This window comes from Squalius cephalus, assembly GCF_949319135.1.
Source record: "Squalius cephalus genome assembly, chromosome: 3".
Lineage (NCBI taxonomy): Eukaryota > Metazoa > Chordata > Actinopteri > Cypriniformes > Leuciscidae > Squalius > Squalius cephalus.
This window is the reverse complement of record NC_137124.1, coordinates 27267176-27292533: the sequence shown is the minus strand read 5'-3', so window position 1 is coordinate 27292533 and position 25358 is coordinate 27267176. Positions and strand designations below refer to the sequence as shown.

General features: G+C 37.8%; 2 protein-coding genes across 2 annotated transcripts in view; both read left to right on the top strand.

Moving 5' to 3' along the window:
• The first annotated feature begins 8086 nt into the window (after positions 1–8086).
• On the top strand, positions 8087–15665 carry slc67a1 (solute carrier family 67 member 1). Its single transcript, XM_079867293.1, has 11 exons — positions 8087–8258; positions 8404–8846; positions 9563–9660; positions 9886–10031; positions 10137–10269; positions 11451–11560; positions 11674–11784; positions 13093–13193; positions 13308–13409; positions 13563–13683; positions 14988–15665. Exons 2-11 carry the CDS (start codon positions 8748–8750, stop codon positions 15170–15172), a joined length of 1206 nt encoding a protein of 401 aa, XP_079723419.1. The 5' UTR covers positions 8087–8258; positions 8404–8747; the 3' UTR covers positions 15173–15665.
• A 1373-nt stretch (positions 15666–17038) lies between these two features.
• The window catches only part of otog (otogelin), a gene marked incomplete at its 5' end in the record, with an annotated part of 41606 nt that continues 33286 nt past the window's right edge, over positions 17039–25358 (top strand). The window contains 10 exons of the mRNA XM_079865815.1: positions 17039–17111; positions 17522–17579; positions 17967–18024; positions 19896–19968; positions 20504–20602; positions 20687–20844; positions 21905–22026; positions 22184–22392; positions 24791–24921; positions 25113–25219. Coding sequence (XP_079721941.1) covers positions 17039–17111; positions 17522–17579; positions 17967–18024; positions 19896–19968; positions 20504–20602; positions 20687–20844; positions 21905–22026; positions 22184–22392; positions 24791–24921; positions 25113–25219 — 1088 coding nt within the window. The remainder of the gene's footprint in view (positions 17112–17521; positions 17580–17966; positions 18025–19895; positions 19969–20503; positions 20603–20686; positions 20845–21904; positions 22027–22183; positions 22393–24790; positions 24922–25112; positions 25220–25358) is intronic.

The following is a 25358-nucleotide window of genomic DNA, read 5'->3' as shown; positions in this document are numbered from 1 at the left end:
CCTTTTAAAAAATAAAAAAAAAATTTTGATGAAAAAAACACTGCCCCCTACTGTTATTACATGTTGGCTTGGAGACTATTTATTATGATTTGAATTCCTCTGTTTAGATGAAATTTCTCTAGAGAACATCACATGTACTGTAGAGGACTGTGATCATCAGGAGGAACTTCCTGACAGCAGCCCTGACGCCCTCGCCTCTTCTGAGGACCAGCAGATCCAGGAGCTCCATCAACCTTGAGTCCAAGATCCAGTTATCCTGTCTGAGGGTGAGATTGAGTCCCCTCAAACAGAACAACAGGACAATGACGTGGGCACGATCATGGAGGGTGAGTTTGTCATAAACCCAAACCATACAGACATTTTCGATATGGCTACTGGACACAGATATTATTAGTAGCCTAGGCCTATTTCTTTAGTGCTACATATTTATGTATAAAGAAAACATGTATTTGTAGGTGATGTTACGGTAACATTCAGTATAGTTTTGTTTCTTTTCTTCTTTCTTTTTTTTTTTTTTTTTTTTTTTACAATATACAAGATACAATATATATAATAGTCCTCCAGTGTGACACATGATTTTTTTTAAAGTACAAATATTCCATATAGTCACTCAGTTAATATGGAGGCCATTGAAACTACTCGTCTATAATTATATGAAATGTTAAATAGATTTAGACTGAGAATAGCATGTAACACTGCAGAAATATCTGCAACTGCTTTAAGTTGTATCTCAACCACAGTTTTATTCATTTTTTAATAGACTGCTCAAAGTACGACACCGGCGATCAACTGGGGGAAGGAGGATTTGGTGCCGTCTATGCCAGAGTTCGTGTCATGGACGACCTTCCGGTATGTTTATATAAATAGATGTGTGTGTATTAAAATTAAAATACATCCTACCGGCATGTAGCTGGCATTGATGTAGTCATTTTAATTCATTAAATTTAAATATTTGCAGCAACCTAAAATAGTACAAGATATTTGATCGTAGAAGATATTTGATTGTTTTGTCTAATAGGCTATACATTTAGAGCACTTGACCTGTTTAAAGTGTCAGACTGATCAAACATACTCAACATGGTTTCAAATTCATAATTGGTTCTTAAATTTACAGAACTTTACAATAGGCTACATGTCTGTTGAGGATTAATGACTTGAGTGATATGATATGTTTTGTTGATCAGGTGGCTCTGACATTTACCAGAAAAACGGAAGCCATGGAATATGTCAACATTGTAAGTAGTCTGCAGTTTCTGTGATATCTGCTGTCTGTTTTCAATTGTATATAAATGTTAATCATAGAGTACAAATGATTTTCCACCAGAAAAACTGCCATTGACAACAATTTGTCCAAGACTGTCTTAAATCCTGATTTAGAAAACCACCTGCATCTAACCATTGTGAACAATTGTCTTTCTTCTAGACTGATCATCCCAGACCCGTTCCCCTGGAAATCGGCTTGAAAGTCCTTGCCAATAAGGGCCCCAGCACACCTCACATCATTAAGTTGCTGGACTGGCAGGACCTCCCTAACCATTATATCATGGTCCTGCTGCAGCCCTCGCCCTGCGTCACTCTCCTTGACTTCTTGCAGAGCTGTGGAGGCATCTTCAATGAAGAGATTGCATGCCATGTGGTGGTTGAGGCTGCAAACAGCTGCTGCAGCCGAGGAGTTTTCCACAGAGATGTTAAAAAGGGAGAACATATTAATGAACACGGAAACCTTGGACGTGACACTAATAGATTTCGGCTGCGGGGACCTGCTGTATGAAACGGCTTACCACACCTTTAGTGGTATGTATTATAGCTGTCGTTTGGGACTTAAACTGTAGTGACGAATTACATCATGTCATGTCATGTTCATTCATTTTAGCCTGTTTAGGATATGACACAGTATTGACTAAATTTACAAATCTCTTTCCTGTCTCTCCCATCTTTCCACACACAATGCAGTCATGTGATTAATGCCTGTCTGCATCCCGACCCTGAGAAGAGGATTCATCTTGACAGGCTCCTTCTCCATGACTGGTTTAAGGTAGCCTATACCTAAGATCATCAGAAAAAGATTTTGTAAAATGTATATGTAAGTATGATATATAGACAATAACCCTGCTTTTGTTTGTTTTTGTTTTAGGTCATCCCATAGGTCATGGAGGCAAGAGCACCCTGTCATAGCCAGGAAGTGCAAGCTTCTTTAGTCAGCTTAGCGTCTGGTGGGCCGACACGAGTGGCATCGCCATTGCTCCAGTCCTTAGTGTCTTGTGAGGCTGGTAGAAATGTATTACTGTTTTACAGTAGAATTTTGCAATGTCTCAATGTAATCATAATAATACTCACACTAATAATTATAATAAATTATTATTAAAACTCAATTTTTTAAGGAACAATCACAATTTTTCTTCCATATTTTAATTTTAACAGTAAAGCTCTGTTGTGCAGCACTTTGTGAAAAAATGCTATTAGCACTTCACTATAAAACACAAGTTGCCGGCTCAGGGTGCTGACCCACCAAACACTGTCCAATTAGAGACATTATAATAGTGATAAATTACAACAATTAAACATATGAGCAATAATACAGCACAATAAAATAAGATTAATGATTAAACATAAACATTATTTAAAAAAAAAAAAAAAAAAAAAATGAGAGCAAATGTAAGGCAGGCTATAACTTCTGCACTACACAGCTGTATCCTAACCATAGATCCTAACACTGAAAAGCTTGTATGGCGCCTCTCTGTCTGGGTTATGAGAGCGCATGCGCGTAGGAAATTGTTTACAACAATTCTCCCATCAAATATAGAAAAAACTAGAGGTGGGATTCTCTAGGCACCTCACGATTCGATTCGATTCAGAGTGCTGCGATGCGATGATAAAACGATTATCGATGCATCTTTTTTTATACAGATTTTCTTTTTTTATACAGATTTTCTTTTTTCTCACTGTGACTAGGCTAGGCTACTTGGTAGGCTACTTTTTAAAGCAAAGTATTTGTAATGATCCATAATGAATTTATTTCCAATATATTTTATTAATTAAACTAATGGAAGTGATTTGGCAATAAATGTTGCAATAGAGTTTGTAATTCGCTTTGTCTTTTCCGAAGTGGGTGGAAGCTTTTAAAGTTGTCCTGATTTCCACGTCAGCACTGTTTGATCTGACATGTGTGGTTTATAACAGAATTCTGCGCCAAATTTGAATGCTTCCAATTAGATCTCGCTACGATGTAATTAATTCAATCTGTGGTGAATTCAAATGCTTTCTCACTGGATCTCCCAGCGCTGTGTCATAACAGTGTCGCGTAAATGAGATCGGCCCCCGAGTAAACCTGTTCTGAGCTCGCGCCATTTCATGTTCAGAGCTCGCGCTCAACGTTCCGCGGTTTCGTTTCACTTTCGTTTCGTTTGCCGTTTGATTTTTCTCGCATGTTACAGAAGTTGCAGCTCTTATCAATTGGACAACGTGGTGGTCACACCAGTGCGACCTTGTCGCCCATTTGGTCGCAGTCTGGAGCCCTACTTTCATACATTGTGGCTCTTGTCCAGGTCCTTTTCCCCTTAAAGGGGTCATATAATGGTACATGCACTTTTACAAGTTGATTGCACTGAAATGTCTGTTGGCAGTGCCTGTACACAACCATCCTATCATGATTAAAATCCATCCAGTGGTTTTGTTTTAATCTCCATATATGTTTGACCATCTATGAAATCAAGCCGTTCGATATTGTGACGTCATAAGATCGTACGCCCCTCCCGCGATTGTGATTGACAGCCGTGTTTCAACACAAGACCCGCCCTGAGCGAGCTGTGACAGCCGTCGTCGTCATAGTAGTCCGCCATTGTTGATATGCTGGAGTAGAATGGCGTCTAAGCGATTGTGGTGTTCTGTTCTTAGATGTAATAAGGAACACAGCAGTCATTTGGATGTTCCTAAATCTGAGCCGTTGAAGATGCAGTGGCTGAGTTTTGTTTTTGAAGCGATATGCCCAAAGGATTGACGCGGGGATTCCCTCACGGGGATTCCCCACGATCGTCCATGCTTTCATGTTTAACGTTACGCGAATCATTTCACACCAGACAGCTTTACAAACGAGAAAAAACGGATCGGTACCAACGTGTTACTGCTGAACCTCCAGAAGATGTGAGTGTAATGTTTTATTAACCTTTATATTAGTATTTATATTAATCTTTGCGAAATTTGCTAACCTTGCTGCAGGCTTCACAATGAATGCGTCTAAGGTTTACACTCAGGGTACATTACTGCATGTTTTCTATGTACGACGTTCTCAATATAATTCATAATCACACGTTTATAACGAATAACACGTGGTTATTGTGTTAGATACGGTGTACCCACAGAACAGAGGGGCGGGGTGAGCAAAGCTCATTATCATTTAAAGACACATGCACTGAAACGGCGTGCTGAAAACAGAGCTGTTTTTGACCAGGTAAAATGAGTGTTTTCTTACAATACTAATGAGAATTTTTAATTAAAGTATATTACAAACTTTTAATTTAGACCCTAAAGAATCATATTAGCTTGTACAAAAATGGCATTATATGACCCCTTTAAACTGCATAGAAGCCAAAGTTACGCTAGATTTTGCTCATCTCAAACAAGCCTAGTGTGCCTAGTGTGTGATACAACAGTGCTTTGAAAACTGCATCGGAGCGTAGGATCCTTGGTATCAACCGTCCCATCACTACACACAGCACCTTGCCTGAGCCAATCAGCGTCCAGAAACCTTGACCACGTGATCTCTAAAAGGGAAATGATTGAGGAGGCATTATTTAAATGATTTAACGCTACACTTCCCTATAACATAATGTATATATTTTCTAAAAAGAACAGAACATATTTTTTATTACAATTACTATAATTAGGATCACATACATTTTATATTATTGTTCAATATATGAATCCGAACCAGGCTACAAGAGTTGTGGTCTCATTGGCACAAATTAATTTATATGAGATAAGATCTGTATCCACTCTTTTATGTCACGGCCTTCCGAAACTTTGTTTGGTCACGTGCTTTTTCTGCTCTGCGGTGATTTGTTAGATATGGTGGAGAAAACAAGTCTGACCACCAGATGTCGCCAATGCGCATTGTGTTAAAAGCTTCGAGTAATGAACCTTTTTTCGGCACAATTTGATGAAAGCCTCAAATGCTTCAGAAAGCCTCGGTTTCCCATCACTAGTTGTGTGTGCTCCTCGAGAGAGAGGTTAGAGTGACAGAAATGGATATCCTTCAGTTTTTTTACACTTTGTTTGATCTATTTTCATATGATTAAAAGATAAATTCATGATTTATGCCTTCATTTGATTGCCAGAAAAAATTAATTGCGAAAAAAATGTATTTGGAAAAAAATAAAACTGATTTTGGGAAAATCTATAACAGATTTCATAGGGCCCTACAGTCCACACAATACAGCAATGTGTAGAGCATTCAGTTTTGCTGCAAAAAAAAACAAAAAAAAAAACAACAGTTTAAAAACACATTTCAATACCAATTTTAGATTTGATTTCAGATATGTCATTTATTATGTATGAAGTGAAGAGCATTATCATTTGACACTAGAGGGAGCTGCTAACAGTTATCATTTTTATTATTAACTTTTATGTGATGCTATCAATGTAATATGTTGAATATTAAAAAAAGTTATTATAAAGTGATGCATATGGTTTACAGTTAATAAATATATGTAGACTATTTTTGAATTAAACAAAACTAGTTTTCAACAGACATTTTGTCAGATAACAAGGTTGACATGACACTTTTTAATGTAGAAAAAAACCTGAAGTAACTGCCAAACCTTTTAAACTTGAAGAGTATGAATGCTGCAAGAGATCAGGCTTATGAGGAGAAAGACAGCGAGAGCCCAAACACCTGGACCTGCAGGAGACCAGCTTCTGCCACCAGCATATATAGCCTTATCAAACCCTTGCTCACATTTCTCATTCATTTCATACCGATTTTGACTTCGCTAAACTTTCTGTATTTGTGTCACAATCCCAAAGGAGATAATTTTCTAAACTATCCTTTTAATCATCACCTGACTCACATAATTATTTATAACTCGCACAGCAGTCAGGCTGTATAAAGAGAGATAGTTTTCATACAGTATAATGGCTATAAACATGTGCTCGGAAGTCCATCAAAAAACAAACATGTTCTATATTAAAACTAGAAAAATAAAACCGCAACCATTCCAAAATCAGTTTAACCAATAATAATAATAATAATAAAAGTCATTTACTTGCCCTCACGTCATTGCAAACCCATATGCTGTTGTTCCTGTATTTTAACACCATAAAGAGATTTATATATTCCATATTATGCTTCACATTCAATATTGTATGGCTTCAGAAGATTGGCACATATAGCACAGAAGTCCTATGTATTACTTCTGTGCTTTTAGGAGCTTGACGGATGCATAATCACTATTTGTGGGGACATGATCAGAACAAAGGCAGGAGACACTGCTTGCAGTCAATTCAAATTTTTATTGACTTCAGAAAAATAACAAATCAAAAATAACATAAAGACACTAAAGGTGACCCTCCTCACGGAAGTCCCTCACCAGAACTGACTGAACAACAGGCAAAATAATTTATTTTATACTGAAAGGTTCAACCATTTCATAATAATAGGTAATTTAAATATGTACACACATAATACATAAACTGAAATGAAAATAATATTCAAAATACATTAACATCAATTTTACAAGGAAAGTAATACAAATAATAAACAATACATACTATCAAAATGAACACAATAAAACAATAACCCCCTGCTCACACTGGGAAATGGACTTTGTCTACACTACCCAGAATTCCTTGGGATGGCATAAAATGAGGAACAGGAAGGCCGCACTTCCTCTTAAACCCCCATCCCCGGAAACCATGCTGCAGACATGAACTCAGAAGGGAAGTTCTGAAAATGGGGATATAAACTAATATAGTTGATGTAAATTCTACATAAAGAAATACAACTCTTGGGTGTCTTTTGTCATCTGTCTAATGAGCACCTTAGAATAGATAAGATAAGTTAATAAGATAAGATAACAGATAAGTTACCAAACTCATATTTAACCAATGAGAAACAAACAAACATTTATGCAAAAATAGAAACCAAACAAACACAGGGCATACACCGCAACCAGGGGTAACATATGACATCGTCACACTATTGTTGGATGGAAAAACCATAAAGAGTATGAATAATAAAGAGATGACCAATATCGTCTAACTGATGTTACGCAATTATATTTATTTTAAGTAATGCATTTAGTAAAAGGAGGCTCAAACTGAGAAACAGGTTTCAACTGTTCGATGGACTGCATCATTTACATTTATGCATTTGGTAGAATTTCAAATGAATCTCAATTTCCTCTATCAAATGGTTACAGGGATCTAAAAATGTCCTGGTGACATTAATTCGGGTTCATGATATGACGTTAAAATAACCCACATTTTATTTTGCTGTTGAGGAATTAGTATTTAATGGGTTTTGTATAGTGGGTGGACCTTAGACTCTATTGGGGTCTGGGAATGGGAACATGATCCCCTGGAGGAACAAAAAATGCACTTTTTAAAGTTAAATGCATCAATCTGGTGCACTTATGAGTGAGAGAAAAAAGTTCTTTACTCTGAACTGTTTATCGTTGTAAAAATGTCTCAGTCCACATTCCATTCACAATAATGGTTTTAGGAAAACAAGCAATTTTAATATAATAGTAGTAGGCCTAATAATAATGATAATACTAATAATAATCATTAATAATATCTAAGACAGAAATATATTACTAATGTACTGCAATGTAAATAAGAGAAAATATATGTATGCCTTAATTTCTTTGTGACAACAGGTTTACAAAGGTTACATTTTGCATTTTGTTCAACAAATTCGATTGTTTTTTGTTGTAGGACATAAAATATGTGACCAAAATGTCAATTCTTTTTATTTTAATCTCTCGGATAGACTCTCTGGTGTCCGTTTATTTGCAATTCGTTTTCCGTTTACAATAGATGTGGATTGTAGAAGGTTTGTTGACGGCTAGTCACGCCTCCGGTGTTCACGACACAGAGAGGAGGAGGAATTTCCTCGACATAATCCACAACAAAATGGCGAGGACTTTGTATTTAGGATTTTCTTTTAGCACTTAATACACCATACGTTTTACACTTTTATTTTTCTTCTTAAATCCGGTTACTTGTTTGTCACAACATTGTAGTCGGTCAGTTTAAACAAGGTAGCCTAAATAAATATCTATGGCAGCCTATTTTGCGGAAATGAAAAGCCTAAAGATTTGTATAAAAGTATTGTAAGTCTTTATATATATTATTATGTTTATATAAATAATAATATTTTATATTATATTTTTAACCCTTATGAAGAACCCCCTTTTCCCCACCGGAGTGAGCAGAACTTCAGCGAAACTGAAATAGATATAACCTGTTGAGAGTTTGAAGACTGGTCGAAGTTCAGGTCGTCGCGCTCATGGGTTTAACCTTTCCCTCACATGACATTATGCTTTGTCACTTGTTCTACTGCTGGATGAAGCCGTAAAGCGTTAAGCGTTTCTATTTTTCGTAACTTACCGGTTAAATCGTCAGGAGGGACTCGGATACGCTGGAGCAGATGCTCTTATTTTACCAGTTTGAGGTGGAGATCGAGTGGACGGAGACCTGTCGTGTCGGGGAATACAAACCTAGAGCTGATATTTAATAAAGTAATTTGTATGATGGAACCTGCAGCGAAGCAGAGAGTGATTTACATCACCTACCTCATCGCAGCTCTGGACGTCACCTGGCTCTTCCTCCAGTTCTCCATAACACCGGTACGTCGGTCTTGCTTTTTCGACTTCATTCAGAGTCACGTGTTAAATGAAACCACATTTGAGTCAATCTTTAGCTGCACTCTGGAATATCTGCAGGTTATTTTTGATTTTTGATTTTTCTTGGTGTGTGCTGCTGTGTTCTTATATTTAGTGATATTTTCATATGACATTCCAGCAAACTAGTCTTGTGTTAATTCATGTGAATTAATTTATTTTTACACTTAAATTTTATATAATTTTTATTTGTATATAATATAATTGATGATATAAATGATCATATACATAAAATATATTTATATAATTTATATTATATTTATTAAAATGTAGTTGTTTTTATACCTTTTTTTATTTAATACACTTTTTGAAGCACTACAACAATATTAAATTATATATCAATATTTTTGTAGGCTGTACTTATATATTATTAATTTTTTTTATAACATTTATATATGTATTAGATATTTTCAACATGTAATTACTGCATCACACCCTTGGGATTTACTTTATTAATTAAAAGTCACTTCGGATAAAAGCTGCTGCTAAATTACTAAATGTACATGCAATATAAAGGCTGTATAGTGGATCAAAGCTGGCCATGATGTTTGCCCTATTCTAGTCTAATCCAGGTTCTTTCAGATATTTAGATTTATTCAGCTATTCAGGAGTTATAACAGATGGGTTGCATTGCATGTTCAGTTTTGTCTTCTGTGGAACAGTATTTGGCGAAGAGGCTCGGGTTCGACACTATTTGGTTCGGATATCTGCAGACCACAGTTGGAGTGATTCAGCTGCTTGGAGGCCCTATTTATGGAAGGTAAGAAGATATCAGATCTGTGTTGTGTTTTTGGTAATATATGATGTATATATGGTATAGTGTTGATAAATGCATGCATGTAATTATGTGTGCTTAGTGAAAAGATCTCATTATTTAACATTTTATTTAAGTTATAAGAATACAGTTACTTTATCGTATGTACAGAAGTGATTTCTTTTATTCACACACTTGGATGTGTCATCATGTTCTTGTGTCTGTTCTCAGGTTTGCAGATGTGTTTGGAGCACGTGCAGCTCTCACTGTGTCTTGCTTGGCATCAGTGGTTTATTTCCTACTGTTGACAGTGGCAGACAGCACTTTTATGCTTTTCGTGCACAAACTACCTGCTGTTTTCATGCATGGCCTGCCAGGTAAAACATGCTCCTACACACACACACACACACATGCACGTAACTCAGACACACTCTGAGTGCATTTGTACACACATGAGTGCATTTGTATCTGTGTGTGTATAGGAGCTCAAATGGTGGTAGCAGATTTGTCAGATAATGAGAAGCGAGCAGAAGCTCTTGGGAAACTTGGCCTCTGTTTTGGCATTGGCATGATTGCAGGATCAACACTGGGTGGGACCCTCAGCACACGCTTTGGGTAAAACACACTACACCACCTACACTACCATTATAAAGTTTGGGGTTGTCAAATTTTGTAAAGGTTTTTAAAAGAAGTCTCCTATGTTCACCGTTGCTGTATTTATTTGATAAAAAATACAATAAGAATGATAAATAACTAAATGTAAATGTAAATAAATGTTTTGTATTTTAAAATATTTTAAAAATGTAATTTATTCCTGTGATGGCAAAGCTGATTTTCAGCAGCCATTACATCTGTCTTCAGTGTCACATGATCTTTCAGAAATCATTCTCATATGCTAATTTGGTCAAGAATCTCAATTAAAATGTATAATTATTATCAATGCTGGAAACAGTTGTGCTTCTTATTATTTTTTTGGGAACTGTGATACATTTTTTTGGGGATTCTTGGATTAATAGAAAGCATTTATTTGAAATTTAAATCTTTGCTGTCATTTTTGATCAATTTAATGCGTCCTTGCTGAATAAACATATTCTTTTTTTGTAGTATATCAAGTATATATGTGACCCTGGACCACAAAACCAGTCTTATAGGTATTTTTTATTTTATTTATAGATTTATAGATCACCTGAAAGCTGAATACACAAGCTTTCCATTGATGTATGGTTTGTTTGGATAGGACAATATTTGGCCGAGATCCAACTATTTGAAAATCTGAAATCTGAGGGTGCAAAAAAATCAAAACAATGAGAAAATTGCCTTTAAAGTTCTCCATTTCTATTGGCGATTGTGCTGCATTCACTCACAAAAATACATTTTTGATATATTTAAGGTAGGAAATTTACAAAATATCTTCATGGATCATGATCTTTACTTAATATCTTAATGATTTTTGGCATAAAAGAAAAATCGATAATTTTGACCCATACAATGTTTTGTTGGCTATTGCCACAAATATACCCGTGGGACTTATGACTGGTTTTGTGATCCAGGGTTACATATATGCCAGCCAACATCTCTTAAAATTCAGCACACCTTCTCAAAATAGTTTTTTTGCTAATATGTAAGCTCTTCCTGATACTTTGTGTGCACTAGTGCAAAATGTTACCATTTGTACTTTGGAAAAACTGCATTCTAAGAAAAGCTAATTGTGTTGTTTATCACAAAATTAGGCAGCACTGGTCCAGTATAACACAATTTAAATATCAATGATGATGTTTTGTGTGTGTGTGTTGCAGGGAAAAGTTTGCAGCATCTTTTGCGGCTATCGGTAGTTTTGTTTCCTTGCTTTTGGTGTTGAACTTCATCCCTAAACAGACCAAAGTACACACCGTGCCAGAGAGTGACAGTATGACAAACACACAAGACTCACCTAGACACAGAAGAAATACTCTTGCTGTGGCTTTTTATAACTTTATTTTATAAAAAATGTTGTATATTAATACTTTTGTCTGTGTTTAGAGAAGGGATCATCAAAGTCGGTGTTTAATCTGGGGGAGATCACTAGACTGATGAAGTTTCCAGGTGTTGCAAAGACGTTTATAGTGAAGATTATCTCTGGATTGCCATCAGGTGAACATATATATATCAACTGTTCCTGTTTGTGACTTTAAACTATAAACTTATTGAAACACAGTGGAAATGTACTTAAATGAAATGAAAATTCACCCTCATTCACCATTTTCTCCAATCATTTAGTCCCCTTAAAGGGATAGTTCACCCAAAAATGAAAATTACCCCATGATCTACTCACCCTCAAGCCATCCTAGGTGTATATGACATTCTTCTTTCAGACGAGTACAATCGGAGTTATATTAAAAAATGACTTGACTCTTCCAAGCTTTATAATGGCAGTGAATGGCCATTTCTGTTTTGAAGTCCATCAAAGTGCATCCATCCATGATAAAAGTGCTCCACACCGCTCTGGGGGGTTAATAAAGGCCTTCTAAAGTAAAGCGATGCGTTTGTGTAAGAAAAATATCCATATTTAAAACTTTATTGACTAAAATAACTAGCTTCCGGCAGACGGCCTACGCAAGTCGACTTGCGCCAAAAGAGTAACACTTGACGATGTATGACGTAGGATGTACAAGTAGTGTAAGCTTTGACGCCTCTCACGGTTCAAACAAACAGGGCTGGGCAACAAACTCAAACTCCTCTGACATTTCTCTTTAAAAAATTGTCGTTTTATACTTCTAATTCGTGACTTGTGTTTTGTTTTGCTCTATCCTCTGCGCTTCCGCGTTCGTCATTATGTTGTGCTTCAAGGTCAAGAGTTACTCTTTCGCCGTAAATCGATGCGTACGGCCATCTGCCAGAAGCTAGTTATTTTAGTCGATAAAGGTTTAAATATGGGTATTTTCCTTACACAAACGCATGGCTTCACTTCAGAAGGCCTTCATTAACCCCCCGGAGCCGTGTGGAGCACTTTTATCATGGATGGTTGCACTTTTATGGACTTGCCATTCACTGCCATTATAAAGCTTGGAAGACTCAGAACATTTTTTAATATAACTCTGATTGTATTCGTCTGAAAGAAGAATGTCATGTACACCTAGTTGAGTAAATCATGGTCTAATTTTCATTTTTGGGTGAACTATCCGTTTAAGCATTTATGCAAGATCTGAATGCAAGCTTGCAGTAGATTGCAAGAAAGGGTTCTTGCAACCTACTGCGCGCTTGCATTCAGATTTGCGTCCATCCAATCAACAACCGATGGATATAAATAAGTCCCTGGTCTATAGTTTTTTTTCTCTTTTGATAATATGTTTCGCTATATGTATGTCACAAGATGAAGGTAAAGATCTGTCACTACTTCCATTACATCATTTTTCTTGTGTTTTGTTTTATATATTTATGTCGGTTTCCTTTGTGCTTCAGGTATATTTCAAGTTATGTTCTCCATCATTGCCATAAACTTCTTCCAACTGAAGGCTGAGCAGAATGGCTATCTGATGGCTTACTTTGGCATTGTTCAAATGGTATAAGCACATGCACACTTCTACTCAATCATATGCCATATAAATAGATTTGAATTAAAGCACTGCTGTGCTGAGGTGGTTTGCTTTGGTAATAAGTGACTCTTACTGTTAAAGGTGATCCAAGGTGCTGTAATTGGGCGTCTTACATCTAGATTTGCAGAATATACCTTACTGCTGCTGTCTGTTGGGATAAGCAGTGTAGTGGGCCTTGCACAGGTAAACTGATATAGCAAAATCATCTGTCCAGTTCCCTTTTTTATTTTTAATTAGTTGCATAACAGTGGTGTCAGTTAACTATGGAATAATTGGTGATGTGTGTATCTCCTTTAAGTGCATATGTTTAATATATGTGCTTTGTGTGTTTTTCAGGCTATGATGACCAATGTGTTTCAATTTTGTTTAATCGTGATACCGATGATGTTTTCTCTAAGTGTCTTCAATGTCATCACAGATAGCATGTTGACCAAGAGTGTGTCTCCCTCTGACACAGGTAATCTACGCACTCAACTGGATGCCCTTGTGCATATAAATAGTACTTATAAGTACATATAAATGTACTCAATGCCTGAGGAATCATTTTCCTTACTAAGGTTTTTATTATGGCAATAAATTTGAAAATTGTTCTTTATAATAATAATAATAATAATAATAATTTTAGTAAAAGTGCAGTAAGTGATTTCTGAGAAACAAACACACCCCTCCCTTCATTGCTCTGCCCCCAAAATGCACAAACACGCATTGCAAGATCATAGCTGAAGCAAAGCAACAACAAAAAAAACGCTTCATGAAAAATAAAGTGAACATGACGTACAAACGTCAAGAAAGAACAAAAAAGAACATCCAGTACACGAGAGTATATTCAAGCAAGAGTCTGTGTTAGTTGCCAGCAGCACACCAGCTCCAGAAGAACAACGACACTCAAAACTGTCCTGTAAGCTAACATTACAACAACAGCATATCTTGGTTCTTTGAAACATAGCTAAACCAATGTTACTCGCGTATGGAGCAGAAACAACACAACCTCAGCGTACATTTTCAGGCCTTCCTGCTTGGGTCTCTTCAGAAAGCTTTTCTAATATTAACGCGGGTCCTAAAACTCTTTCTTTTTCCAGTGATATTCCTCTAACCTTTTTTTCTTTTGTAATGTCCGTCAGCCATCTCTCCTTCTTTAAATCTCCCTCTAGCTCATTCTCTCTCCTCCCCCACCATGAGTGTAAAAGCCCTTACTGCTAAATGGCTACAAGAGTGTGTTGTGGTCAAAGACTTTAGATATACACTCATATTACTCATGAATGGGGAAAAGTGCAACGTGCAATATGGTGGAATAAGTCCCGCATTCTGAATAAAATAGCCATTCGCTGATTGCTAAAGTCATCGCATCAGTGCTGCTGCTTCTAGAAGCTCCGGTTGCTTTAGAGAGAGTCAGTGTTCTGAGACGTGCACTTAGGACTGCACATGCACAGTGGCTGGTCTAGCCTGAAAAAAAGCCTTTTTAACGCTATTTGAGAATAAGAAACACCATTTTTATGACAGATCATGTTAGATTTTGTTGCTGATTTGAGACATGGTATTTAATTGTGATTTCAACAAGCAAATTTGGTTTTGGTGCTTGGTGTGATCCACTTTTAACTGCCTTTTCTCAGAAATCCATTACTGCACCTTGAATTCAGCCTTTACACGTTTATATTAACAATATATTTTATAAAAAAGCAGGCTCCAACAATTAATCATCAACTAGTTAAACATTCATAAAAAAAAATTCAAGCACTTTGTGTGGTGTTTGTGTGTATTCAGGAACCATGCTGGGTCTGTGTGCTTCGGTGCAGTCTCTTTTGCGAACTGTGGGGCCAACTATAGGAGGATTCCTCTATGAGACATACGGTGTGCCATCCTTCGGATTCATCCAGTGTGTCATCAATGCTGCTGTCTTTAGCCTTCTGCTAGCCACTGGAGGGCGCTCACAGCCACGTAGACCATAAAAATTGTAAAACAGTTATGAGTATAATGTTTGTGGCCACATTGTGGAAGAGAGGGCTGTTTACAAAACACCATGGGCATTTAACTGACCTCCTCATACACTGGGGAAGAATTTAGTCCCAATAAATAACCCAGGTGATCTTATGGTTTTGTAAATGCCACAGACATTCAAAAAATCTTGTTACTGTCAAATTACTCCTCTTTATATCACACGTTAACTCAGGATTGTCTTTTATGAAGTTTCATTTGTTGAAAAGAAGTTGGCATGTAAATGTTTACTGTAGGCCAGTACAAAGTGATGAAGAATGGATTTATCTGTGTGGCATAGACTCGTTTAAACAATCCCAGATTATACAGTAATTATTGATTATAGTGATGTTGCAGTTAGGAGATATGTCATGTAGAAGGGCAAAATTCAAAATCTATAATCACCTTAAATGTCATTGTACCTGAAACTACTCAAATGTATTTGCAGTAAAACCTGTTGTTCTATTATCTTTGATTGATTAATCCCCCGCGTCATTAGCTCTGTTTCTGAGAAAGGCTTTTGTCAGCTGCAGATTATGTGCACATCACTAGCATATAGATTCTTTAGGCCTACTCTCCATTTCGCACAGAGTGGATTCAAGTTTCCAAAAAGAATGTTTCAAGAATGTTCTTTATTAGGCAGATGTTAAAGGGTTAATTCACCCCAAAAATTGTATTCGGTCATTAATTACTCGCTCTCATGTCATTCCAACCCCTAAGACTTTCGTTCGTCTTTGGAAAACAAATGAAGATACTTTTAATGAAATCTGAGAGCTTTCTGTCACTCCATAGACTCATCTGACACGTCAATGCTTAAAAAAAAGTTAATAAAGAGATCATAAAACTAATCCATATTGAATTGAGCGTGCTTGAGGCGTGCTTGCTTGACGTTCGAGAACCATCGAGGCTCATTCTCTTGTGTTACACACATGGTTACACAGCACCTTTGAGCTTGAACCAATGAGGTTTGTTCTCGCATGTCAAGCAGGTTCGGTTGAGCTTCTGTTTATGTTTGTTGATCAATGTTTAAATGTGAACTAAAGCCTCAATTGAACCTGTTCATCATATAAAGCGATCATGTCTCTTTCGGAAATTTGGACTAAACTGCTCAATTCATTTTACAATCCCTTTATGAATTTTGAAGTGACAAAATAGTAATTGCATAGATGGTCAATGAATGGACAGAAATCTCTCAGAAAGTTTCTGAATTTGTGTTCCAAAGATGAACGAAAGTCTTTGGGTAAAGTAACTCTAGCAGAATGCACCGACAGCCTCAGCTACCTCTCACTTTCATTGCATCTTTTTGTTTTCCATATTAAAGTGAATGGTGACCTCTCATTCTGCCTACCATCTCCTTTTGAGAAGAAATGAAGTTATGCGGATGTGAAACACGAGGATGAGTAGGCCTAAATGATGACAGAATGGTCTTTTTTATTGTTATGAATGTGAACTATCCTTTTAACACCTGTCAGTTGTTGGATCACTTGGTTTTCATTGTCAATGTAAATAAAACAAAACAAAATATATATCAACATTTTAAGCCTAAACTTTGGCTTTTTCTTGCAGCAACAGTAAACGGGCATCCCGTTTTCTCTCTTAAGTTGTGGTAATGCATTAGTGGGTTTCATTAGCATATATTATGCTAATGAGGGCGAGCGCGCAACGGGTGTTATCTTCAGCACCTGAGATGAGCTCGGACACACAGGAGAGAGAGAGAGAGAGAGAGAGAGCGCGAGCAGCTGCTGCAGTCAGACGGGAATATGCGTCGATAGTGCCCATCGGTGCAAGACTGTGTGAGGGGAGAATCTCATTCCATTTCAAGTGATTCGCATGAGTCACGAATGGATCCTATTTTAACTCCCGGAAAGAAACTTTTTTTACTCTATTTATTATTCTTTATCTTAATATATCAAGGTAAGTAGCATGACGATTGACTGGTGTGGTCACTTATGCTCTGATATATTGATTAGCCTATTATTTTAAAGTTAAATTTAGATTTTGCAAAAAAAATGTATTGCCTATTATTATTGTCAAATGAGCCAGCTTTTAACTTTGAGGAAAACAATTCCTCTGGCAGTGAAGGGAGAACTATTATTTAATGCTAATGGTCTGCCTAAATTCCTTATTTTAATGTATCAAAGTAACAATGAGTAACAATCTTAATAATTTTTATATAAAAATATATACAATTCATATTTTTAGCATAGTTTCCAAACGTTTGATTAAATTGTTTGATACAGAAAAGTGTTACACTGACTGTGAAAAAAATCTAACCATGAACTTTGAAAAGTGCTGCACTAATGTGATCATTTGTTTCTTTTTAGCAAATCTCACGTGGGGCACTGAAAGTCTGAATTCAACACAACAGCATGATTTTGAAAAGTAAGTATTACGATTTAAATCCGACAGACCTATGCGTGCTGTATTTTTTATTTTCATTTATTATTTATTTATTTAGGCCTATTATTTATTTATTGTAACGGGGGAAAACTTTTCTATTACAACCTACATCTATTTACATGGTAATGGTAAACATCCTGCGCATTTTGAGCATCTTGAAACTTTGACATCTCGACTCGATCGCGACTTAACTCATTTTACGCATGTTTGATGAAATCAATTGAAAGGTCTTCAGGTCTGTTCTAGTTGTAAAACAGGCCGTCAAAGCTCGAAACGCCTGTGAGTCTCTGGCTTTTCTGTCGAACACAAGTGCTGATTAGCTGTGTGTGAGGAACAAACCGCTCCTTGTTCTCTGTGTGTCCCATGCAGCAGCGAAAGCAGCAGGATAATGCTGGAGAAATGGGATCCCGCTTCCCAAACGGAGCAGGTAGGAGAGCTGAAGCGATGCATTGAGAGAGCGCAAAGGAAACCTGCGCTAAATGCAGTGCCATGAGGTTAAATGCATAACATTACAGAAAACAAGATGTTTGCAAAAGATGTGCTTTCTTGATCTATGATAAAAGCGAGGTTGTTGAACAAGCTATGGTGAGAATAGCCTGATTCAATTAGGATCAAATGAAATTTTCGAAACTTCAGTGAGGTTTAAATGATAAAATATAAAGGAATTTAAAACCTTTTTCTACACAGTTCCAGCAAAAGGAATTATCCTCTGGCTCATTTTATTTTTCATTAGCTAAGCTACTGTTTTTCATAAGCCATGTAGGCTATTTAATTAGGCTATACTGAAGAAGAAAAGAGGATGCGAATTATGCACGAATGGTGCATATTTTCTTAGAATTAGACTAAAGAATTAACAACAATTGAGTAGCCTAGCCTATTAAAAAACATTTTATAAACACTGCGTCATTATATTTTTTATTATAAATTTGCATGTAGGCTAACATTTGTGTTTTTGGTTTGTTTGTTTTAAAATGATCTATTTGGCATTTGGTCAATTGTGTCAGGTGCGCACAAAAATCACATTATGAACGAGATAGATTGCGCATCGAAAAAAAAATTCCTTGCAACTTTTCTTTTAAAAGAAGTTGACCCCCCTTAAATTCATTGTTTAATTCGCACACAGAAAACACAACCCCCAGTGCTGGCTTTGTGGAGATCTTTGGGACAAAAAGTCGTCATTTCGGAGGCAGTAAAGCGGTTTCAGGTGTCCGCTGGGCGCTTAGGATTGGTAAAGCTGGCGCGGCTGTTCCCCAGAGCCGCTATTCACTGAGACACACTGGCCCCGTTCATTATGTCAGAATACATCTCCCTTTACTGCCTCGTAAGCTACATGAAATTATTGAACTCTCAGATATCAGGTGTGATGGGGAGAAGCGGGCAGAATAGAGCTGGTTTCGGTCAGATAAGAAAATGATTTAGTTCTGAAGTGAAGTGATTCGTTGATCGCTCTCATGTAGCCTACCCCCTCATGCGGTGATAATAAACTCTTATCCATGTTATGCGCAGCACATTCTTGCAGCTTCTGTAGCCTACAGTCAAGCGAACAATGATTTATTAGATTAGGACATTGATTGAAATTTCACATTTGCCCTGCGGCGCCCTGCTTCTATTATCCTGATCAATTTAATCTTGGAGGTCTTCATAATCCGATATGAAAACAAATGAATGTAGCCTAGTTGCAGGACAGATCGTAGTTTTAATTAGTCAACTAATAAGAACCGCTAGAGTTACATAAGCTCAATATGTATTTGCTTGTAGCCTAACAAAAAAAATGGCCTTTGTATAATAAGAGTTCTGTGACTTTTCTGCCTATTCAATTAATTCTTTCACTCTAACGCAGGAGTCTTTCCAAGCCAATGACCTAAATTTAGAGACCCCATGCTACACACATATATATATATATATATATATATATATATATATATATATATATATATATATATATATATATATATATATATATATTTAAATTGTATATAAATAATAACAAAATGTTTAAAGTGTTTATTTTAGACATGAAATGCATATGCAACAATATTAATGTACTTGCATATTTTCATGCACATTATAATCATTTTTAATGTCATGCACATTACTTACATTTGAATGTGGATCAACTAAACTTCAGCTGGTACATCAGCTAAATATAGAATTTTTGTTTAATCCTTTTTTTTTTTTCAATAGTTTGAAGTCAAACAATAATTGGCAAACTCCGTAGACTATATGTGAACCTGCTAGGGGTCACAGTACCCCAGTTACACAAACTATGTGTTAATTCAATCATTTTATTCTCCAAAGAGATCCTTAGAGAGCAACACATCGTCAGCAGAGCAAACAGAAGCGCAGAAGCCATCACTCCGCAGAGCCACCGGTAAGACCTGAGCTGAATGTGACTTTAGGACTAGGCCCAGTGCTCTCTTTGTGTGTGTCATGGGTCTTTATGCATGTTTTTCCCCTATGAACATTGCTCTGTGTTTAATTTCAGCATGTCTTTTTGTTTACACCTGCACATATGTGTATGAATGAAACTGTAAGGAACTGTTTGTTAATGTGTGCCAACGTGGATGCACTGGAATTTGCTTGCCACAAGCTTTATTTGTTTATTGTGTTTAGGAATAATTGTAAACTATTATAACAAGTTGATAATTACAGTTTATGCAAGTTTGTGATGCATAAACCTTATTTTTGTAATGAGAAACTGCAAACAATAAGAGTTATGCTCATCTGAAATGTGAGGAAGGGACTGCCCCCTCTTTCAGTGGACATCTGTTCAACAGGCTGAGTGTCATCATTACACATAAGAGCTGGATTCATCTTAATGCTTCACTGACCACTTCAGTTACCAGATCTCAAACACACGCACTGAAACACACACTATTTTAATGTGCTTTATGTGTGTCGTGCAGGTGAGTGTACATCTCCTTGTCTGAATGGGGGTTGGTGTGTCCATCCAGACTCCTGTAACTGCACTTTATACCAGGCCACTGGAACACACTGCCAGACAGGTACTGTACTGTGCAACATTCAACACTTAATTTCACATTCCTCTCTTAGTTTTGGCATGACAAATAATAGAGAAAATGTTTCAGTCCCCAACCTAGGCTTTGAACGAGAGATGACATGCCGCTCGTGGGGACAATACAACTATGAAACCTTCGATGGACTTTATTTCTACTTCCCTGGAAAATGCAGCTACACGTTACTGAGAGACTGTGAAGACAGCACTCGGTCAAGTGTACATATACAGGTGATCTCTTATAATGTTTATAAATACTAATTTACTACAGCATACGTTTGTAGTTCCACTGATGTTCATAGTGTTAGAAAATATGTCCTTTACCAGATGGTGATTTGTTGCCCTCTTTTTTGCCATTTGACTGCTATTAGCTTCAGATGTGGCTCGTTTGAGCAGACTACTGTTCTCTGCTTTGTGTCAGAGATGCCATATGTGTGTGTGTGTGTGTGTGTGTACTGCAGAGCTCTTGCCTGAGGAAGATATTTATTGGCATTCATAGAGAAAGTGATCTCATTATTATGGTCATTTATGCCCATTACAGTTTAATACAGTAATTACAGCCAGGGCCAAAACAGAATTGGCTTTGTTCTCCCAGACTCACTGATGGGAATCCAGAGAAGGTGAGTTAACTCAGCCAGGAGTTTCTTTAGGCCATTAGCTTAAGTGCCAATATCATTTATCAATGAATTGAAAGGATGGCTGACAGTAATGCAGAACTTAAGCAGGATTGGCCCGGCTGCTCTGGATAAGTACGCTCTTTGATGATGTAGAGGAAGCTTCTTAAGAGCTGCACACTGTATTTGCAGATTCTTTATTTTAGTGGCAATGTGGCTTACTTCCGCCTAATTTTAGTGTTGGAATTCTTTATAATCTAAAATGAAGGTTCAGTTTAGTTTTTTTTTAAGTCGCCATGAAATATAAGTTGCAATAGTCTTCTCTTCCTTGTTGTGATGTATATCCAAGTAAAACACCTTCTTGAACAAGAAAATATGTATGGTGGGACTTGATTTTGTCCATCGGGAACTGAATCGTTGGATTGTTTTGGTTTGCTATTGCTGTGATCTCATGTGAGTGACAGGATGTCCCGCTCTCAGAGAAGAGTTGTTGTTGCATAGGGGCCATGAAGTTATTTGGAAACAGTATAGAGGGAACATGAATAAAAAATAAATAAAAAAAAGATGTGCATGGAAAATATTCCATAAAACATAAGAACAGTCAATTTTGATTTCATGGTGACTTTAATACTGCTAGATTCTTATATCGTGCTTCATTATTAATTATTGATTTGCAGGTGCATAATGACCCAGAATGCAGTTCTTTCCCATACTCCTGTACACGTTCAATCAGCCTCTTCCTGCCGTGGGAGGGGGAGATTAGGTTACAGAACTTCAGTGTTACTTTCAAGGGTCAAAGGTAATGAACATTCACATTCAACCACACACTAGTCACTTAACCTCAACCTGACCTACACAATATTTCAGGGACTCTTTTAAAGAGCTGTCCAGTAATGGTTTAAATGTGTGTGTAGTATTAACTGTGGTTGAATATTCTCTATTCTAATATTCTGTAGTGTGCAGCTGCCCCATCACATCCACGATGTTGAGCTGGAGCGAATCTCTGACTACATTGTAGTGACACAGCCACAGGGTTTCACACTAGCCTGGCAGGGGTTCACTGGCTCTGTGTACATCAAGATGGGTCCTGAGTTTGTAGGACACACCTGTGGACTTTGTGGCAATTTCAATGCTGACACTCAGGATGACTTAATGACCAGCTATGGTAAGTTTCACTCAATTTGTTACGGACTGTGGCATTTGAATTAAAACTGTGTAATGGAAAGAGAAAACATCAACAATAATAGATTAGAAAGTATAGATTTTATTTGACAATATAAAAATAGTGAATTATTTGAATAGTATGAAATACATCATGACAGAGATTGTACAGATAGTACATGTTCTTTAATCCAAAAGTACAACGAATACAGGAGAATAACAGGGAAATACAACCACATAACTTTGACGACACCGAACAGTGAACTCAGGGAACACAGGCTTAAATAACAAGGAGAACTAATGAGATCATTAATCAGAATCATTAATCAGACACACTGGGAAACTGGGTCAAATGACAGGCAAAGGGAAAACAGAATCAAAACACATAGAGCAAAACAGAACCCTGAGAGTACACCCCCCTCTGGAAAGGCATGTCCTCACACCATCCAAGGTCCAACTAAGGAGGGAAGGCTGGGGTTCTAGAGGAGGATGTGGAAGAGGAGAGGGACAAAAATGGTCAGGGGCATGTAAAACAGTCCATGGGGGAGTGGAGGGAGGAGCCAGGAGCAGCCATGCAGGGACCCAGGACACAGCCAGCACGATGGTCCAAGGCAGGGTCGCTGGAAGGAGGAGCCATGGTGGAGGCCTGGGAGGAGGGACCAAGGATGCGGTTATGGAGACCCAGACGGAGCCAGGGTGATACTGCAGGTCTGGATGGCAAGGGTGGAGCTGACGGCTCTTGGGACCAAGGCAGAGGCAGGAACCCAGAAGACAGCGTTGGAGCTGGAGCGACCGAAGAACACGGGTGGAGCCGCAGGGAAGGTGAAGCCCAGGGTGGAACTGGTTAGATTACAAGCCACAGTGGAGCTGATGGAGCATTGACCCCAGGGCGGAGCCACTGGGTTGGAGTCCATGGCTCTGTGGCTGGAGGCAGAGATGGGGAATCCTCACCCCGAGGCAGAGCTGGGAGCTGGAAGACCTGAGGCGAATCCACTGTATTGAAGGGGACCAACTGTGAATGAGCCGTTGGACTGACAGTACCCAGCGGAGGAAGGGCTGGTGAACAGGATGGCTTAGGTAGAGGAGGAGGGAGAGGGTGGCTGGGCGGGAACTCAGGAAACACAAGAAGTTTTAAGCTGGGTGGAACCAGCGAGGACACAGGAAGTTCTATGCTGGACGGGACCAGCTGGGACACAGGAAGTTCAGGGCTGGAAATCTCGCACACCTGGTCAGACGTATCCCTGGGCTCAGGCTCCGGGGCAGGGTGCAGGTTTAGCTTGATGTACTGGCTTGTTGTCCATGGCAGGCTCTGGCTACGTGTCTGCAGTGGAGTTTTGCTGTAGCTTCATCAGGCGGGGTGAAGGCTGACTGGGCTCTGGGTCAGGGTCTGGAGTGGGGATGGTGTCGTCCTCCATGGGGCAAATGGTGAACGGCGAGTCGTTGTTCACCAGCACCCACTCCACGAATGCGGCAAGGTTTAACAAAGAGGTTTCTATGGGAGGTGTGCCTTTGGACCACTCCCTGAGCCTTGAGATATAAAACACCCAAAGCGAGAAGTCTGGATAGTGAGTTTGGCATACCAATTTAAAAAAATCCTTGATGTGAGACTACAGGGAGTAGTCCCTCTGTTCCAAGCATAGCAGGCCAATGGCATGGAGAAGAAAAAAATAAAAATACTGTTTCGGTTCAGTGTCACGAGTGGCTGCTCCAAACAAGTGCACAAAGACAATAATTCAAACAAAATAGTCTTTAATCCAAAAGTCCAACGAATACAGGAGAATACAGGAAATACAACCACATAACTTTGACAACACCAAACAATGACCTCAGGGAAAACAGGGCTTAAATAACAAGGAGAACTAACGTGATAATAAACAGAACAGGTGAACGGAATCATTAATCAGACACACTGGTAAATGACAGGCACAGGGAAAACAGAACCAAAACACATAGAACAGAATAGAACCCTGCCATTCACATTATGCCTGTCAATGACCGTGATATACAATATTATAGTTATTTTCAATAAAATTCAGTAAAATTCAATCATAAACACTTTTTTCTCACAACTTCTTTGCTTGTGACAGTCAGACAAGTAATATTTAATGATTCTTATGGTAGTTGATATGAAAGACTTATAGGAATTTTTCTGTGGCGTGACATGCTATACTCCATATAAAACTATTTTAAACTGCATTTTTATATGCATAACAATTTCATAATTATTATGCATGTAGTTTTAGAGAATATTTTTACTTTTAAAAAACACCACAGGATCATTTAAAATTAGTGGAAAACTACACACTTTCCCCTTACACAAATTTTAAAATCTTGATGTTGATTTTAAAAAAAGTGCATGAACACATAATGCATCACCTACTCATATGCATTTATCATTCCAGGTGTTTTCACACAGGATTTATCCATGTTTGGAAACAGCTGGGCAGAGGAGGAGCCACAGCTGGCCAGATGTCCTGTCATTCCCTCTCTCTACCCCTCACCATGTGCGACGCAGGATCCTCATGTCTTATTGGTACCACACACACACACACACACACACACACACACACACACACACACACACACACACACACACACACACACACACACATATGTGTGTTTTACATATTATATATTCTTGTCCCACACCAACCAAAGTCTCATAATCACATCTCTACACCCAAAATACACCTGGTTAATACAGACTATGGTTCTTCACTGCAGAAAGTGGAGGAAGTTTGTGCCACCCTACTGAAGGAACCGTTCCAGTCTTGCCATGAGTTTGTCAGTCCATATTCATACATGGCCAGTTGCTCCAATGACCTCTGTCTGTAAGTACTGACATTGCCATACCTATTGGAAAGCTTTAAACCTGCATTGCAAAGCTACTGCCATTACTTTCCAAAGTGCAATCCTAAACATACTCATGCTATTGCTGCTATTGCACTTTATAATTGTTGTGTGTGTAAT

Excerpts from the sequence above, each read along its gene's own strand:
- slc67a1 (XM_079867293.1), top strand. The coding sequence starts at position 8,748 with ATGATGGAACCTGCAGCGAAGCAGAGAGTGATTTACATCACCTACCTC. Across the intron at positions 8,847-9,562 it reads TCCAGTTCTCCATAACACCG|TATTTGGCGAAGAGGCTCGG; the intron begins GTACGTCGGTCT and ends TCTGTGGAACAG. Across the intron at positions 13,194-13,307 it reads ACTTTGGCATTGTTCAAATG|GTGATCCAAGGTGCTGTAAT; the intron begins GTATAAGCACAT and ends TTACTGTTAAAG.